The sequence below is a fragment of the Rhineura floridana genome, chromosome 1, assembly GCF_030035675.1.
Source record: "Rhineura floridana isolate rRhiFlo1 chromosome 1, rRhiFlo1.hap2, whole genome shotgun sequence".
NCBI classification, from domain to species: domain Eukaryota; kingdom Metazoa; phylum Chordata; class Lepidosauria; order Squamata; family Rhineuridae; genus Rhineura; species Rhineura floridana.
Window position 1 is genome coordinate 166,701,054 of NC_084480.1, and position 20,120 is coordinate 166,721,173.

Consider the following 20,120-nt stretch of genomic DNA (forward strand, 5'->3'; position numbering starts at 1 on the left):
TTATTCAAAATGGACATGGAAGAAGAACAAGTAAAAGAATGTATGGTCAAGTGGGCAAAAATTTTTGGTTATAATATACAAATGGATCAATGGGAAAATATGTGGAAAAAAGGTTTGAAATTTACATTATGCTATAATCTTAAAGAAAATTTTTATAAAATGATGTATCGTTGGTACATGACTCCAGAAAAGTTGTCAAAAATGTATAGTAATGTTTCTAATGTATGTTGGAAATGTAAACAACAAGAAGGATCTTTTTATCATATGTGGTGGTCGTGTAAACAGGCAAAATTATTTTGGGCACAGATAGGTAGGATGATGCAAAAAATCTTAAAGATAAATATTCAGTCAAAGCCAGAATTTTTTTTATTGGGTTTTATGGATAAACAAAAGGAAAAGAAATATGGAAGAATAATATTATATATGATTACAGCAGCAAGATTATTATATGCACAAAAGTGGAAAATGGAATTAATACCAACAATGGAAGAATGGCTATTGAAATTAATGGATTTAGTTGAGATGGACAAATTGACATGCCTTCTCAGAGAAAAAATGACAGATACATTTCTTAAGGAATGGAAGCCTCTTTTGGACTTTTTGTTGAAAGAAAAAAATGAAATGATGATAATGGGATTTGACGATTAATTAAGATAGACTATGGAAAAAAGTGAATTTCGTATGTTTTAGGGGACAGGTTTGATATATGTTATATACTTATAGCTGATCTGTAACAAATCGGAAGTCAAGTTCTTTTTATTTTTGTTGTATTTTTTTGTTGTTTGATTTTGTTTGTGTTTGTTTTATGAAAATTTGAATAATAAAAAATTATTACACAAAAAAAGATAGAACAAAGTTTCAAGCATTCCCCATCCCTTATCAAGGGGGTTTTCGGGCCCGGATCCTCTCACTCCGCCTCAAACTGCCCACATCTATGCCCCTTCCCGCCTCTTTTCTTTGGCGCAATTTTAACTGCCTTCGTGTGCGGGGCGACGGGGGGACGGCTGCCTCCTCCCCTTCTGATCCTCAGCCCAGCTGCCCCCCTCTCTTAGCTCATTCTCAGAAACATCAGAACTCCAACCATACGTCCTGACATCATTCTCTTCTCCAAGCTGTGCTCCCTCCCACCCTGTTGGTTTGGGGCGATGAGGGAATTTCTCATGAAAGTCTCTCACTAAAATGGGGGCGTGAACGTCCTCTGCTTTTTCCCAGGATCTGTCGGCTGGCCCATAATTCTTCCAATGAATTAGATACTGCAGCTGGTTTCTCCTTCTCCTGGAGTCCAGGATCTGCTCCACTTCAAACTCTGTTTGCCCCCCCACCAACATCGGGGGCCCTGGAGATTCTATCGGCCTCAGCTCACTGGGGGGGGTGGCCTTCGTTAGCAAGGAACGGTGGAATACTGGGTGCATTTTAAAAGTATCTGGCAACTTTAAACGAAAAGCCACTGGGTTGATTTGAGCCTGGATTTTGAAGGGTCCCACTCTCCTATCCTGCAACTTTCTGCACTTACCCGGCATGTTAAGAAAGCGGGTCGACAGCCACACTTGATTGCCCACCTTGAGGGGGGCCCCCTCACACCGACGTTGATCAGCAACTCTTTTGTATTCCCTTTTGGCTTCGTCTAATTGTTGTTTCAGCACTTGCTGGGCTGCCTGTAATTCCTGTAAAAACTCCTCAGCCGCGAGTACCGGCCCACTGCCCGAGCTGCTGGGAAAAGCTTTGGGGTGAAATCCATAATTAGCAAAGAAGGGTGTTTGCCCCGTGCTGGTGTGCACGGAATTATTGTAGGCGAATTCTGCAACATGTAAATAGGAAATCCAGTCAGTTTGCTGGTAAGATACGTAACAACGCAGGTATCTCTCCAAAACTGCGTTAAGTTTCTCAGTTTGTCCATCAGTCTGGGGGTGGTGAGAGGAGGAGAGCCTTAGCTCCGTTTTCAACTGCTTCCAAACAGCCTTCCAAAACTTAGCTGTGAACTGGGTGCCTCGATCCGAGACGAGGCTGTCTGGCAACCCATCAATCTGTAAATCTCTTTTATGAACAACTTTGCCGTCTCCTTGGCGTCCAAGGCCCCAGAGCAAGGGAGGAAGTGAGCCATTTTAGTCAATGAATCCACTATCACCAGAATAGCTGTCATTCCTTGTGACCTTGGTAGATCAGTTATAAAATCCATGGAGAGGTCCTGCCAGGGCCCCTGTGGAGTGGTTAGAGGTTCCAACAGCCCTGCTGGCCTTCCCGTGCTTGTCTTCGCCCTCAAACACACGGCGCAGGATTTTACATAGTTCTCAACATCTCTGCGCATTTGAGGCCACCAAAAATCCTTAGCTACATTTTGAATGGTTTTAAAAATGCCGAAGTGCCCAGCTGTGACGTTGTCATGGCATTGACGCAATACTCTGAGTCTGAAGTCCCCTTTTGGCACATATCTGGCAGTTTTAAACCACAACAACCCATTCCTCCAAGGGAAACTTACTTCTGAGTCCGTGCTCCTCTCCATTTCCTGGATGTAATGTTGTATGTCTGGATCCCCCTGCTGGGCCCTCTTGAGCTCTTCTTCCCAGGACGGCTGACAGGCTCCTAACGTGAGTTTTTCCAGTGGGATGATGTATGGGGGGGGTTTCGTCTTTGTATTGGGGTTGTCTGGATAGGGCATCCGCCCTCTGATTTTTTGTATGGGAGTGGTACTTCATTTTGAAGTTAATCCTGGCGAAAAACTGTGACCAGCGTATCTGTCTCTGGTTCAATTTCTGAGCTGTCTGTAGGCTCTCAAGGTTCTTGTGATCAGATCGTACTTCTATCTGATGTTGAGCCCCCTCTAAATATTGCCTCCAGTTTTCGAATGCGTCTTTGATAGTTAAAAGTTCCTTTTCCCACACAGTGCAGTTTTTCTCAGCATCCTTGAGCTTTCGAGAGTAGTACGCACACGGGTGCAGTTCCTTCCCATCCCTGTCAGGCTGCAAGAGACCCCCCCCGATCGCCCAGTCCGAGGCGTCAGCTTCCACGACGAAAGGCCGGGTCAGGTCAGCAAAGTGTAGGATAGGTTCGGAGACGAATTTCTCTTTCAGGTCTTCAAACGCTCTTGTTGCCTGATCTGTCCATTGAAACTTCCCTTTTCCCCTTAAACAGTCTGTGAGGGGGGCGGTTAGTTTGGAGAAGCCCGGGATGAATTTCCTGTAGAAGTTGGCGAAGCCCAAGAAACGTTGCACGTCTTTCTTGGTGGTCGGTTGTCCCCAATCCAACACACAGCTCACCTTTCTGGGATCCATCTCCACTCCCCCTGCTGAAATTCAGTATCCAAGGAAGTCCAGGGAAGACAGGTCGAAGCCAAACTTTTCCAGCTTGGCATATAGGTGATTCTCTCTCAGCCTTCCCAGCACTGCTCTCACGTGTTGGTCATGCTCTGACTGGTTTCTTGAAAATATCAGGATGTCATCCAGATAACAAACCACGTACTGGTCCAAGAGGTCCCTAAACACTTCGTTCATGAACTTCTGGAACACTCCTGGACTGTTACTTAATCCAAACGGCATGACCAGGTATTCAAATTGACCATAAGAGGTGTTGAAACTCGTCTTCCATTCGTGTCCCTCCTTCATTCGGACCAAATTATATGCCCCCCCTCAGATCCAACTTCGTGAAAATTGTGGCCGAACGCAGTCGATCTAATAACTCTGGAATCAGGGGCAGGAGGTAGCTGTTCGGGATGGTAATTTGGTTGAGGGCGCGATAATCATTGCAAGGTCGTAATTCACCCCCCTTCTTTTTCACGAAGAGTAGGGGGGCTCCTGCAGGTGACTGCGAGGGATGAATAAATCCCCACTTCAAGTTCTTTTCCAAAAATTCTTTTAGAGCTACTCTCTCTTGTTCTGTGAGGGAGTAGATTTTGCCTGCTGGAATGCTCGCTCCTGGCACCAAATCAATAGCACAGTCATATGGCCGATGGGGGGGTAGAGTCTCGGCTTCAGTTTCACTAAACACATCCTCAAAGTCCAGGTATTTCAAGGGGAGGGTCACCTCCTTGACCTCCTGCACAGCTCCTGCTAGGGCTTTTATTGCTTTCTCTGGCTGACAATTTTCGTGGCAATACTGGGACGTAAACCACATGACTGCTTCTCTCCAGGCTATTTTTGGGTCATGCTTTATCAACCATGGCATTCCCAGAATCACCTCAAAGTTAGACAGGTCTGACACACACAAGGAAATGAACTCTTCGTGCCCCGGGATTTCTAGCTTCAAATCCTCAGTGGCTCTAGTGACCCCCTGACTTTAGTGGTCTGCCATCTATCGTCTCCACTGATAAGGGGGCTTCTAGTTTCCGATACGGGATATGATGGCGTTTGACTAGGGCGGTATCGATGAAGTTTGTAGACGCTCCACTATCGATCAACGCTGTTGAGTGGAACTGCACTCCTGTGGAAGTTGTAATCCTAATGGGTAATACCAGAACTCCTTTTAGGGGGGGATGGGTTAACGGAGGCCCTTTGCACAACGCTGCCCCCAGTCCTCTGGCCTGCACTAGGACTGGGTGCTTCCGTTTCCCGACGGCCCTGTTCGGTCTCCTTTCAGTTCACAGTCCCTGGCTAGATGGTCTGGCTTGGAACAAATAAAGCAGAGACGTTCTCTGCGATGTCTGTCTCTTTCCTCCTCTGACAGCTTCATCCGCGCCCCTCCCGAGCCGTCCCCCATGTTGCCTGACATCCCGGGGGTCGAAGGGATTTTACTGCGGGATACTGAGGCTGAATATTTTTGCACCTCTTGTTTTCTCTCTAACCGTCTTCCTTCCAGTCTGTGATCAATTTGTAGGCACAGCTGGATTAGTCCAGACAAATCAGTTGGAGGTGTGACTCTGGCCAGCTCATCCAATATCTCAGCATTCAGTCCACTTCGGTACAAAAACATCAGTGCTGAGTCATTGTATCCAGTCTCTTGGGATAAGATCTTAAAGGCATTGGTGTATTCCAGCACCGTTCCTTTTCCCTGCTTCAGGGCACTCAATTGCCTAGCCACCGTCTCGGCTCTTTGGGGATCCTGAAACATTTCGGTCAGGGCTTGTATAAATGCTCCACACCTGCCCAGGATGGCATCCTTTCTGATCAGATAGGGGGTAACCCACTTGGCAGCTTCCCCTTCCAACAGACTGATCACAAATGCCACTTTGGCAGCATCATTGGGGAATTCTGCATCCTTAATGTCCAGATACATCTCACATTGGGCCACGAAAGTGAAGATCTGATCGCTCTGGCCCGCATATTTGGGTGATAATCCAATTGGGATCTTGGCCACGGCAGCTGCAGGGGCTGCCCGCATTCGATCTATTGTGGATTTCAGGCTCTGGTTGTCCACTTTCAAGGTTCTCACAGTTGCTAACAGGCTTTGAACATCCGACTGTAGGTCTGCCATGCTCGACCTCAGTAGCTTCACTTCTTCCATCTCAGAAGTGGGGTTTACCCCCCCCCAGCAGCTCTCTTTTCCATCTTGTCACATTCAAGTGGCAGGAGTAAGGAGGGTTGAGTAGTTGGTTCTATCAAACTGTCGTGCCCGGGTTGGGACTCAAGAACAGAATCACTTGATGAAAGCAAATCAGTTTTTATTAGAGTAATTTCCAGACATAGGCTTCTTCGCCTCATGAACTCTTAACATGAACCAAAACCCGCAGCATGGAAGAGAGTTGATAGAACAAAGTTTCAAGCATTCCCCATCCCTTATCAAGGGGGTTTTCAGGCCTGGATCCTCTCACTCCGCCTCAAACTGCCCACATCTATGCCCCTTCCCGCCTCTTTGGCGCAATTTTAACTGCCTTCATGTGCGGGGCGATGGGGCAGCTGCCTCCTCCCCTTCTGATCCTCAGCCCAGCTGCCCCCCTATCCTAGCTCATTCTCAGAAACATCAGAACTCCAACCATACGTCCTGACACCTACGTATAAGGTGTAGTTGACACCAAGCTTCCCGGCTCACAGCCGAAATCTGAGCCTCCATGGACAGCTTGGAATCAAGTACAACCCAGAGGCTGCAGACCTGGTCCTTCAGGGGTAGACTCACCCCATTGAACTTCAGGTCAACAAATCCCAGCCTTCTCTTGTCCCCCACGAGTAGTACCTCAGTCTTGTCGGGGTTCAGTTTCAGCCTATTCCTTCCCATCCATCCACTCACGGACTCCAGGCACTTGGACACGGTCTCCACAGCCAACTCTGGTGAAGATTTAAATGAGAGATAGAGCTGAGTGTCATCCGCATATTGGTGACACTGCAGCCCAAATCTCCTGATGATAGCCCCCAGCAGCTTCATATAGATGTTGAATAGCATGGGAGAGAGGATAGAACCCTGTGGCACACCACAATTGAGTGGCCAAGGGTCTGAAACCTCCTCCCCCAATGCCACCTGTTGGTATCTGTCAGAGAGAAAGGAACGGAACCACCGTAACACGGTACCTCCTATTCCCAATCCCTCTAGGTGATATAACAGGATACTGTGGTCGACAGTATCAAAAGCCGCTGAGAGATCGAGGAGGACAAGAAAGGTGAATTCTCCCCTATCTAATGCCCTCCTCATATCATCTACCAGAGCGACCAAGGCTGTTTCAGTTCCATGACCAGTCCTGAAGCCCGATTGGTATGGATCTAAGTAATCCGTTTCATCCAAGTGTGTCGACAACTGATTAGCCACCACTCGCTCAATGACCTTGCCCAAGAATGGTAAGTTTGAAATTGGGCGGAAGTTATTGAAAACTTGGGGATCCAAGGAGGGCTTCTTCAAGATGGGCTTTACAATTGCCTCCTTGAGGGCTGATGGCATCACACCCTCTTTCAAGGATGCGTTTACCACCGCCTTAATCCCCTCACCCAACTTCTCTCTGCAGCTCATAATGAGCCACGATGGGCAAGGATCAGTTAGACAGGTGGTAGGCTTTACAGTCGAGAGCACCTTGTCCACATCCTCAGAAGAGAGAGGCTGAAAATGATCCAAACAAACTGGCGTGCAACTGGCCAACTCTGGTTCATCTACTGTGTCCACAGCGCATGGGATCGAGCTCCGTAAGCATTCGATTTTATCGGCAAAGTGCTTAGCCAAGATGTCACAGGAGGCTTTTGACTGTTCCAAGGGTTCCTGAGCAACTGGACCGACCAGGCTTCGGACCACTTGGAATAACCTCCTGGGACAGCACTCTGCAGACGCAATAGAGGCAGTAAAGAAAGCCTTCTTTTCTGTCCTTATTGCCACTTGGTAGGCAGTTACTGCTGCTCTAACTTGTGTCCGGACACCTTCGGAGTGGGATTTCCGCCACCGGAGTTCTAGTCGTCTCACCTCCTGTCTCAGAGTACGCAGCCGTGGTGTATACCATGGAGCTAACTGAGTTCTGTTCAGGGGGAGAGGACGTTTCAGAGCCACCCGGTCTAACACCGCGGTGATCCTTTCATTCCACTCCATCACCAGGGTTTCGACCGGGCGACCTTCAGCAGGTTCCAATTCCCCTAGCGCAGTCAGAAATCCATCAGGATCCATCAGGCACCTGGGGCGGACCATTCTAATAAGTCCATCACCCCTGCGGAGGGGGTGTGGCATCAAAAAGTCCATGTTTACCAGGTGGTGATCTGACCATGACACAGGGGTGGAAAGAACCACTCCCAACTTCAGAGCACTTCTCTCCTCTCCCAGGACAAACACAAGGTCGAGAGCATGACTGGCTACATGGGTGGGCCCAGTATTACTAAGGTGCAGTTCCCAGGAAGCCATGGTTTCCAGGAAATCCCGAGGGGCTCCAGTGAGAGTGGTCTCGGCATGCACGTTGAAGTCACCCAGTACTAACAATTCTGGGGACAACGCCCATACAGCCAAGACCACCTCCAGCACCTCGGCCAGGGAGTCTGCTGTGCAGCGGGGTGGGCGGTACACAAGCAGGATCCCTAAACTGCCCTTCGGGCCCAACCTCCAACCTATTACTAGGGTTGCCAGGTCAGAAACATCCCAAAACCTGAGATTTGGGGGGTGGGCCCGAGTGATGTCATGGGGCAGGTCCAAGTGATGTCATGGGGCGGGTCTGAGTTATGTCACGGGGCAGGCTTGAGTGATGTCATTAAGCATGATACATTAAGCATCAGCCACTGCTTGGTGCATACAATTGAAACAAAACCCAATATCTGACTGGAAATTAAGATAGCAATCTTAGCTAAAAGATGGAGCCTGGGTAGCGAACATTTAATCTAGCCAACTCGCTTCTGGCAAAAAGGGTTTAAGTGCCCTCAGGCCAGGCTAGTCACCAGAAGGCCATTGTAGGAAGAAAGGAGCCTAGTGTTGTGGAGATGGGAGCATGCAGGAGTAAAGATGGGTGCCCCCAAAGAGCTGCAGTTCTAAACACACTTACTAAGGGACTAAGCCCCATAAAACTCAATAGGACTTACTTCTCAGTAGATATGGTTTGGATTGTGTTGTTGGTAAAGCTTGACTAGGCATCCTCTGCAAAGATATCCATATCCAAGTAGGGTTGGCAACCCCCTGCCTGGAATGCCCTGCCCCTACCTTTTAACATCCAAATTTCTTTATAGATTTGACCCTTCACATCAGAAAATAGGTCTGAGAAATGAGTAATAAGATTCTCTTCCCTTTTCTGTCTCCCCTGTGGGCTCCTATAAATTCACTTCATCAGCCAACCCAATTCCAGTGAATATAATTGACAGAGAGAAAGCACACATGATTTGGTCTACCTTCATAGGCAGCAGCTTGGGAACAACAATTGCAGCCACGCTGCCCAGTATGTGAATTCTCTTTTACCACTATTGGACAAGGAACAAACAACAAGGTGTATCATCAGTGGGTTTAAGAAGGTTGAGTGGAGCGCATGGAACCACTGTTGTTGCTTCTATGGATGAAAGGGAGTGAGGATAATGGTAAATGAAATGCAAATAGAAAAAGAAAAACAAAAGACAGTGATGATTTCCTAAATGCAGTACCATACCAACCACAACAAGATTCCTATGAGCAAGACAGAAAACTCAGCATCACACAACTAGTCAGGATTCCTAGCTCCACGAGCTAGAGGGAACCCCAGCTGACGAAGCGTCAAGGTGAGTTAAGCAGCAGAGCAAGTTCGGCAGCAGGGCGAGGAGGCCAGGGCCCCCCACTCTGCCCGTCTGTTCCCTGACCTCAACTAAACCGCAGTCCCCAACCCATTGATGTAATAAACCTTAAACAAGACTATGAAGGTAAGAAGCCAGCAGGGGTGTGGGGGCTTTCCAGTGTTTTGCACTGCCTGCAGCATGTACGACTATCTGCCTGTTGGACAGAAGTCGTGGGTGTGCTCTCGGTGCAATGAGCTCCTGGCTCTCCAGGAACGACTTCATTTCCTTGAGGCCAAGGTGGCTGACCTGGAAAAGCTGAGAGAGGCAGAGAGGTGTGTGGATGAGGCCTTCAGGGACGTTATAGCTGTGTCCCCCTCCAAGGATGATAGTTCTTCGGCTATCATGGAGAACGATGGTCTCAGGGAAGGAGAGCATCTAGCCGAGGAAGAGGGAAACGATCCCTTAGAAGGGACCCATTCCAGAAGGGACCCATTCCTTGGGGGATGAGCAGCTATCCTCTCGTACCGAGCATATATCTCCGGGGGGTGGAGGGATCCTTCTAGTGGGTGATTCGATCATTAGGAACATAGACAGTGGGGTGTGTGATGGGCATGCAGACTCCAAGGTGTTTTGCCTGCCTGGTGCGAAGGTTGCGGATATCGCCCGTCATTTAGATAGTTTGGTAGACAGTGCTGGGGAGGAGTCAGTGGTCATGGTGCATGTTGGCACCAATGACATGGGGAAATGAAGCCGTGAGGTCCTGGAAGCAAAATTTAGGTTGCTAGGTAGGATGCTGAAAGCCAGGTCCTCCAAGGTGGCTTTCTCTGAAATGCTACCGGTTCCACACGCAGGACCAGCCAGACAGGCACAGCTTTGCAGTCTCAATGCATGGATGAGACGATGGTGTCGGGTGGAAGGGTTTGGATTTGTTAGGCACTGGGGAACATTTTGGGACAAGCCGGGCCTGTACAAAAGGGATGGGCTCCACTTGAACCAGAATGGAACCAGACTGCTGGCACTTAAACTTAAAAAGGTGGCAGAGCAGCTTTTAAACTGACTGAGGGGGGAAACCCGACAGGAGCTGAGGAAGGTCCGGTTCGGAATAAACCTCCCCCCTGGGATAAAGACCAAAGAAATGATGAAATTTTAAAAGGGGTAGGCCTAGAAGTAGACATTGTGAGAGCAGGGGCACAGGATGTAAATTCAGAAGAGCAAAATTACCACAGGCCAAACCACAAGTGCCAAAGATACTTGAAGAGAGACACTGCTTACAAGTGTCTGTACGCTAATGCTAGGAGCCTCCGAACCAAGATGGGAGAACTGGAGTGCTTGGTCTTAGAGAAGAACATTGATATAGTGAGCATAACGGAGACCTGGTGGAATAGAGAAAACCAGAGGGATACAGTTATCCCTGGATATAAACTATATCGGAAGGACAGGGAAGGACATATTGGTGGCGGAGTGGCTCTATACGTGAAAGAAGGCAATGAATCCAGCAAGCTCGAAACCCCCAAAGAGGCAGACTCCTCCACAGAATCCATGCCCCAGGAGGGATTTAATACTGGGAACGATCTATCGTCCCCCTGATCAAAATGCTCAGGGAGACCTGGAGATGAGATATGAAATTGAGGAAGCATCCAAACTAGGAAATGTGGTAGTAATGGGTGACTTCAACTACCCAGACATAGACTGGCCGCATATGTGTTCCAGTCATGACAAAGAAGCAAAATTTCTAGATATTGTAAATGACTATTCCCTAGACCAGTTGGTCATGGAACCGACCAGAGGAGCGGCAACCCTGGACTTAATCCTCAATGGGGACCGGGACCTGGTGCGAGATGTAAGTGTTGTCGAACTGATTGGGAGCAGTGACCATAGTGCTATTAAATTAAACATACATGTAAATGGCCAATTGCCAAGAAAGTCCAACACAGTCACATTTGAAGAAACTTCACAAAAATGAGGGGATTGGTAAAAAGAAAGCTGAAAAACAAAGTCCAGAGGGTGACATCACTCGAAAATGCTTGGAAGTTGTTTAAAAACACTATATTAGAAGCTTAACTGGAGTGCATACTGCAGATCAGAAAAGGTACCGCCAGGGCCAAGAAGATGCCAGCATGGTTAACGAGCAAAGTCAAGGAAGCTCTTAGAGGCAAAAAGTCTTCCTTCAGAAAATGGAAGTCTTGTCCGAATGAAGAAAATAAAAAAGAACACAAACTCTGGCAAAAGAAATGCAAGAAGACAATAAGGGATGCTAAAAAAGAATGTGAGGAGCACATTGCTAAGAACATAAAAACCAACAACAAAAAATTCTATAAATACATTCAAAGCAGGAGACTATCTAGGGAGGCGATTGGACCCTTGGATGATGAGTCAAAGGTGTACTAAAGAATGATAAGGAGATTGCAGAGAAGCTAAATGAATTCTTTGCCTCTGTCTTCACAGTGGAAGATATAGGGCAGATCCCTGAACCTGAACTAACATTTGCAGGAAGGGATTCTGAGGAACTGAGACAAATAGTGGTAACGAGAGAGAAAGTTTTAGGCTTAATGGACAATATAAAAACTGACAAATCACCGGGCCCGGATGGCATCCACCCGAGAGTTCTCAAAGAACTCAAATGTGAAATTACTGATCTGCTAACTAAAATATGTAACTTGTCCCTCAGGTCGTCCTCCGTGCCTGAGGACTGGAAAGTGGCAAATGTAACGCCAATCTTCAAAAAGGGATCCAGAGGGGATCCCGGAAATTACAGGCCAGTTAGCTTAACTTCTGTCCCTGGAAACTGGTAGAAAGTATTATTAAAGCTAAATTAACTAAGCACATAGAAGAACAAGCTTTGCTGAAGCAGAGCCAGCATGGCTTCTGCAAGGGGAAGTGCTGTCTCAGTAACCGATTAGAATTCTTTGAGAGTGTCAACAAGCATATAGATAGAGGTGATCCAGTGAACATAGTGTACTTAGACTTTCAAAAAGCTTTTGACAAGGTACCTCACCAAAGACTTCTGAGGAAGCTTAGCAGTCATGAAATAAGAGGAGAGGTCCTCTTGTGGATAAGGAATTGGTTAAGAAGCAGAAAGCAGAGAGTAGGAATAAACGGACAGTTCTCCCAATGGAAGGCTGTAGAAAGTGGAGTCCCTCAAGGATCGGTATTGGGACCTGTACTTTTCAACTTGTTCATTAATGACCTAGAATTAGGAGTGAGCAGTGAAGTGGCCAAGTTTGCTGATGACACTAAATTGTTCAGGGTTGTTAAAATAAAAAGGGATTGCGAAGAGCTCCAAAAACACCACTCCAAACTGAGTGAATGGGCGGGAAAATGGCAAATGCAATTCAATATAAACAAGTGTACAATTATGCATATTGGAGCAAAAAATCTGAATTTCACATATACGCTGATGGTGTCTGAACTGGCAGTGACCGACCAGGAGAGCGACCTCGGGGTTGTAGTGGACAGCACGATGAAAATGTCGACCCAGTGTGCGGCAGCTGTGAAAGAGGCAAATTCCATGCTAGGGATAATTAGGAAAGGTATTGAAAATAAAACAGCTGATATCATAATGCCGTTGTATAAATCTATGGTGTGGCCGCATTTGGAATACTGTGTACAGTTCTGGTCGCCTCATCTCAAAAAGGATATTATAGAGTTGGAAAAGGTTCAGAAGAGGGCAACCAGAAAGATCAAGGGGATGGAACGACTCCCTTACGAGGAAAGTTTGCGGTATTTGGGGCTTTTTAGTTTAGGGAAAAGGCGGGTCAGAGGAGACATGATAGAAGTGTATAAAATTATGCATGGCATTGAGAAAGTGGATAGAGAAAAGTTCTTCTCCCTCTCTCATAATACTAGAACTCGTGGACATTCAAAGGAGCTGAATGTTGGAAGATTCAGGACAGACAAAAGGAAGTACTTCTTTACTCAGCGCATAGTCAAACTATGGAATTTGCTCCCACAAGATGCAGTAATGGCCACCAGCTTGGATGGCTTTAAAAGAAGATTAGACAAATTCATGGAGGACAGGGCTATCAATGGCTACTAGCCATGATGGCTGTGCTGTGCCACCCTAGTCAGAGGCAGCATGCTTCTGAAAACCAGTTGCCGGAAGCCTCAGGAGGGGAGAGTGTTCTTGCACTCGGGTCCTGCTTGCGGGCTTCCCCCAGGCACCTGGTTGGCCACTGTGAGAACAGGATGCTGGACTAGATGGGCCACTGGCCTGATTCAGCAGGCTCTTCTTATGTTCTTAAGTCCTGGCAGACAGTCAGCCAAGGTCACAGAAATCCCCATGCAGCACATCCCGGGGGCTGCAGTTAGTGCAGAATGCTGTGGCACAATTGCTGACATGAGTGAGACCCTGTCAACATATAATATCTCTGCTCTGAAATCTGCACTGGTTGCTGATTTGCTACCAGGCCAAGTTCAAGGTGTGCTTTCCATGTTATGGTTTACACACAGTACTTGTTCTGCTCTTGTAAGAAATTGATCCTTTAGTGTGGTAGTACCTACGCTTTGGAACTCCCTGCCTATTTCCATTAGGCAGGCGCCTTCATTGTACTAATTTTGGCACCTGCTAAAAACATTTTTGTTTAGGCAAGCCTTCCCAGGCATGTAGAAGCTATTGGGGTTTTTTTTGTTTTTAACTCATTGTTGGTTTTATTATTTTGAATGTTTTTAAATACCTGTCTTTAGCTATTTTTGCCAATAATTTTGTTTTAATTTCTTCTGTAAGATGCTTTGAGATTTTTTACAATAAAACAATATATAATGTTGTAAATAAAATACATAAATAAATTTTGGAGACACTGTGGCCCTTGGGTCTCTTTCCTCTTTTATACCGAGTCAGGCCATTTGGTACCATCTAGCTCAGTATTGATAACATGGGCTAGCATTGGCTCTCCACAATTCCAGGCAATCAATTTTGGACCTTAGCATGCAACACATGTGCCCTACCGCTGAGCTACAGTCCTGTTTTTAAAAACATATTTTAAAATTGTTCTTTTCTATTCACTAATGAACATACAGCATACTAGGGCAGATCCACACAATACATTTAAAGCACATGAATCCCACCACAGAATCCTTGGGACTGCAAGTAACAAGGGTTACTGGGTGACCATGGGCTATGCACCATCTCTCAGCCTAATCTGCCCCTCAGGGTGAAAACAACAGTGGGGAACCATGACCACCCCAAGAAAGAAGGGCGCACATAGTATGAAGAAATATTTATATAAATATGACTATCAAAGATGCTTATTATTTACACAACCTGTAAATATATGTATAGTGCAAGCCTACAGTCTATCCACCCTGATCTCTGGGAAAATGTGATTATAAGCTCCTTGAGGGGATGGACCAATCTTATTTTTGCCTATGCAATTCTGTAAAATACTAATGGTGCACACTGTTCACTGATGTTGCTGTGATGTATAAAACATAGAATCATAGAATAGTAGAGTTGGAAGGGACCTATAAGGCCATTGAGTCCAACCCCCTGCTCAATGCAGGAATCCAAATCAAAGCATTCCCAACAGACGGCTGTCCAGCTGCCTCTTGAATGCCTCCAGTGTCGGAGAGCCCACTACCTCTCTGGGTAATTGGTTCCATTGTCGTATGGCTCTAACAGTTAGGAAGTTTTTCCTGATGTCCAGTTGAAATCTGGCTTCCTGCAACTTGAGCCCATTATTCCGTGTCCTGCACTCTGGGACGATCGAGAAGAGATCCCAGCCCTCCTCTGTGTGACAACCTTTCATGTACTTGAAGAGTGCTATCATATCTCCCCTCAGTCTTCTCCAGGCTAAACATGCCCAGTTCTTTCATTCTCTCCTCATATGTTCATCTGTAGGGGATGTGGCCTCCTAACAGCTCTCAGCACCCTTAACAAATGACAGTTCTTGGATTCTTTGAGGTAAGCCATGACTATTAAAAGTGGTTTAATAGAGATTTAAATGCACAGTGCAGAAGGGGGCTACATAGGAAGAAGAAAGGCAGTGAAACTCAGGTTCATAGTCAGTGTGGGAGGGAGATGGGGATGCTCCACCATTGATATATCATTGATGGGGATGTGGCAATCTCCCTAGTGGTACATCATTGACAAAACAAATTGAATGAATGAATTCACACCTGATAGGAATCAGCTATCCAAATGAGATTTTTCAGTATTTTAAACACAAATATTCTCCATGCATCACTAGGGCTCTGCACCACAGAAATATGCTTTTTTAAAAAAGTGTGTGTGCTTTTGTGTGTAAATCTTTATTTGTGCTTGCCACACACATAAACTAGATTATTTCTTTTCCTTGGTTTCCCCTTTTGCAAATGTGCAGCTGCCTTTGCAAGAATTCAGGGTAGTATGTATGGAAGCCTTCTAAATTTGTATATGCTCTCCTTAAACCACCACAACAGTTACAGATAACGGGCGAGTTCTAAAACAAGAAGGCTGCCACTGTTACTTTTCTTCTGGCAATGGCTCTATACGCCTTTAAAGCTAGAGGACACAGCAGAAATTCAACAGGTGCAGTACTCTTGCCCAAGTATGGCAATGGAGCAGAACAAAACATTGGAGGTGGGGAGCTGTGTGACCTGTGATGAGATCCTTCGTCATTTGTTTCACTCGGATCAGCCCTTAGTCTCCAGATCTTAGCAACAAGAGCTCTGCTTTGTTTACATTCTAAGGAGTGACATGGTTTTGCATGTGTGGTTTTTTTTTCTGCAAAACAGCCAGCACCACTGAACTCTTTCACCAAAGAAAAGATGGAAGGAGCTCCTTTTAAAAACAAGCAAAGTAGCTAGGAAGCTCTTTCTCTAGACTTTAGATGAAAGCAAAGAACTCGCCTTCTTCCCAAGGTTTAGTTCCTTTTAATATGATCAGCGCTCTACTCTAAGTCGTAGTCCAGCACCTTAACCAGGATACCAGAAGTTTATAAAAGTATCTTCATATTGTGTCCCTTGTCACACTTGATTGGCCTCAGTCAACCTCTCAACTAGGCCTAACTCCCACACTTCTGACAAGCATCATAAATGGGAATTTATATCGCCAACGTTTAGCGATCTCTAAATGTGCTGCCTCTAATAAAATGGCTGTCAGGTTCTTAAGTTACACATTGTGTCTATGTATAGAAAGAGGAGGCATAGGCCTGGGTCTAATGGTGTTATTTGATTTACTGTTGCTAAGATTTCCTGAAATATCCATTGCCAAAATGATTTAAGTATAGGGCATTCCCACCACATGTGGAAACAGCTACCTCTGGCATTACAACCTCTTCAGCAATTTTTTGTCAAAGTGTTATGTATTTGTCTCAATTTACAGTATCAGGTGTACAATACCAATTTTCAACAGACTCCTATATACAAGCAGAAATTGACTTTAGGGGCGGTTTAGTCCACATTCACCTCCATCATGTGTTGTCCATTTGTGCATTCAAGTCATGTTCCTATTTTGTGTTCTGGCCAAGCAGAGAGGAGATGGATTCAAAAAACAAAACATACAAAATAGGGACTTCACCCTTCAGACTTCTACCTGTATCATCACAGTGATTTTTAAAAGTTGTTATATTCCTATTGAAATCTTCCATCCGTGAGAGTTGAGAGCTGAAGGATTGAATTTGGACCAATTGGAACCAGGTCAGCTCACACCTTCTAGTTGGGCTGATATTTGCTCTCTCAACAAAGGGAGTCCATCCTTAAATAAGTCTGTTATCCTGCAGAGTCCTTTGCGCATCCTATACTGGTTTAAATTTGGATTCCTCCAGAAAAAAAGCTGGTGCTATAAAAATGAAAAGAAAAGAGAAGCATGAGGTGCCAACAAATTATTTCCAAACTAGCAAAGTAATCTTATAAAAAGGATCTGGGAGAGTATGTAAGCATTATGGAGTCACCTTTAAAAGGGAAAGTGCTCTGTAGTAGAAACAGTCTTGTTTCAATTCAACACATATCCAATCCACATCAGAATCTTCCTGTACCATCTGGATTAAATGTTTAAGTTGACAAGCATCATGATATAAGTGAACAAGTGGTATCCACTATCCAGTATAGTTGCATCTGGCATAGGTTATAGCCAGTGGTGTGCTGGTAAATTTTTAACAACAGGCTCTCCAGGAAAAAAATGCATATTTTATTTATTTATTTATCGTATTTCTATACTGCCCCACAGCCAAAGCTCTCTGGGCAGTTTACAGTAACATTCATTTTAACATTTACTAGCTAAATAAAAAGAATCAGCTGATCATAAACCAGGAATACACTTCTCCCTACTTCCTTTGTTAGAAACACATTCAGCTGTAAAACTGAGAGTCCCACCACACACATACACAGATGATAAACAAGCCACACCCAGTTGTCAGTAGATATGAAACTGGCTCCTGGCTCCATGAGGCAGATGCTGCTGTGGAGAACAGTCCTTGAATTGCACCATCTGCACAGATGGCAGAGTCCTTGTTCAACAGCAACAAGATTTAGAATTTGGTTTTAATGTTCAAAATAATTTTTCTGGTGCCATCATGGTCAGGAAGAGTTTTCAGATTTTCCTCTGCTGCAGCCCATGGATTCCAGCCCTTCAATGGGTATGTCTTTCTCTTTAATAGCTTTCTGGGTGCAGAGTTGGTAGCGCTTGAAGAGTTGGGCGCAGGGGTCGCCTCCACTGCTGTCACCACCCTCTCCCTTCAGGAACTTCTCGGCGAACCAGCGGTTGAAGCACTGGTCATACTCCCGCTTCATCTCCGTGCAGGCCTCACCCATGCTGTTCATGGTGGTACCGATAGACTTTTTTGAGCCAGTGGGCACATTTGGAATTTTGGAGAAAGCATTATGGGTGCCAGTCATAAAATGGCTGTCATGGGGGTGTGACAGAACACAAATGGCTGCAACACCAATGGGGGCAGAGTTGCAGATACAGCACAGTCCAAACAAACACATGTCAAGTACTGAGAACTAGTCCAGGGCTGCATTCACACTGTACATTCATTCCGCTATTGTTCCACTTTAAACATGACTTCCCCCAAAGTATGCTGGGAACTGTAGTTTGTGAAGGGTGCTGAGAGTTGTTAAGAGACGCCTAATCCCCTCACAAAGCTACAATTCCCATAGGAATCCCTGGGAAAAGGGATTGATTGTTAAACCACTCAGGAATTGTAGCTCTCTGAGGAGAATAGGAGCCTCCTAACAGCCCTCTTCACAAACCACACTTTCCAGGATTCTTTGGGAGAAGCCATGAGTACTGAAAATGGAATAATAGTGGAATAAATGTACAGTGTGAATGTGGCCCAGGTCCAAACATGATCCAAAAAGAAAAACAGGCAGCAGTCTAAGGTCAATATTTCAGGGAGTTCAGGCAAGGTGTTCCAATCCCTGCAACTATATTATTATCTGAGCTGCAATAATAATAATAATAATAATAATAATAAATAAATATATACAGTACTCTTTATTGTAAATTCCATATGGCCAATTGATTCTCACAGAATGCTTTTGTTGATTTTTTGCTGAACTCTTGTATCCCTAGCCAACCTATGGTTGCAATTCAACCATGATTTGACAAATGGAGTTGCATCCCAATCCGCTAACTCTTTTCCCAATAAATTTATTGTCATTAAATCTGATATATGATCTACTGTTAAACTATTTATCACCCTCGTACAAATTATATTCATTAAACTGAAACCTCTTTCAGCTTCAGCACTACTGATTGCAATAGTGCTAACTATCTTTTTAGCTTTTTGTATAGTTGCAGGGATTGGAACATTGTTTGATTCTACATTATTATCTACAAAATCCCAAAAATCGTTCAAATCAATTACATTTTAAAATTTCACTTAGATGATACAATTTTTTTCACCAGCTATCCATAGTGAAGTTAGTTCTTCAAAAGGCCAAGTAGATGGTTCTAATAAATCAAAATAATTAAAAATGCTTTCATCGTTGTTTCTGTCCAATAAAAGACGTAAGTTCATGTGTTGAATTATATTTTCTAGTAACATATTCCTAGGAAGAGCATTAAATTTATTATTTTTACTAAATGGAATGTCTTTAAACTTATCTAACTTAATCAAATCTTCAACTTGAGATTCATGCTTTCCAGTACCAATCTTTAAATTTTCCAAAGTTCTTATGGTGCGTTTGATTAATTTTTGCGCGTTCTGAATGTTAGTTGATCTTGACTGCAATGCAGTTGAAAATAATGAAAATTCTTCAAGAATGTCAATCATTAAAGCAAGGTCTTGCAAGAAATTAATGTTAACTAATCTCTTTGCCAAACCAGAAGAAGAAGAAGGAGAAAAATGCATATATAATGCAGGATATGAGCGCCATACAGCAGTAGCAGCTCGTAAACTACATGCCGCCCATCTTGGTCCCAGTACTCGACCAATTTTAATAATGTCAATTTCAAGTTTCTTTAGCTACAGTTTCTAGCTCGGTTTGATTTTTATTAGATTGGTGATAAATAGAATAAATTTTATCCAGAAATATTTTTAAATGATTAACTTGTTTTATATCAGATATTGAATCATCAAGTGATAATTGCAATTGATGATTTAAACAGTGCCAAACGATGATTTTAGGAATTTTTTCTAACAACTTTGTAGCTACTCCAGACTTTCTCCCCCGCATTGTATTAGCACCATCAGAACAAAATGCAATTAAGTTCGCTTTCAAATATTCATTATTAAAGCCACAATCATTTAAAGTAGACAATAATGTATTGAAAATACACTCTGCTGTGGTTGACTCTAATTCTTTTAAAGCAACAAATAACATTACTGGTGCAGGAGCTGATTGAACTGCGCACTGGAGATAAATCACTAGGGTGCTTTCTTCGAAACTGTAGATGCCTCATCAATTATGATACAGATTTTGGCATTCTCTTCTATAATATTCTTAAATATCTTCATCTTAATTTCTTTTGCGATATGTTCTGCTATTCTTGTTGCACTGTATCGTGTCTGTAAACAATTGCCTATATCTACTCCATTTTTCTCTTGTAATTCTATTGCCTCCTCAATACCAGATAAAGGCCTATTACGTTTTACTAAACTGTAAACAGTATTGAAAACTTTTACGGTAGCATCAATATTTTTA

At 44.5% G+C, this 20,120-nt stretch overlaps 1 protein-coding gene across 1 annotated transcript; it reads right to left on the reverse strand.

The window, feature by feature from the left end:
• Positions 1-17,549: 17,549 nt before the first annotated feature.
• Positions 17,550-17,792, reverse strand: LOC133387468 (TP53-regulated inhibitor of apoptosis 1-like). Its single transcript, XM_061632320.1, has one exon. It carries the CDS (start codon positions 17,790-17,792, stop codon positions 17,550-17,552), a length of 243 nt encoding a protein of 80 aa, XP_061488304.1.
• Positions 17,793-20,120: the final 2,328 nt, after the last annotated feature.

Coding starts and splice junctions, on each gene's coding strand:
- LOC133387468 (XM_061632320.1), bottom strand. CDS start 17,792: ATGAACAGCATGGGTGAGGCCTGCACGGAGATGAAGCGGGAGTATGAC.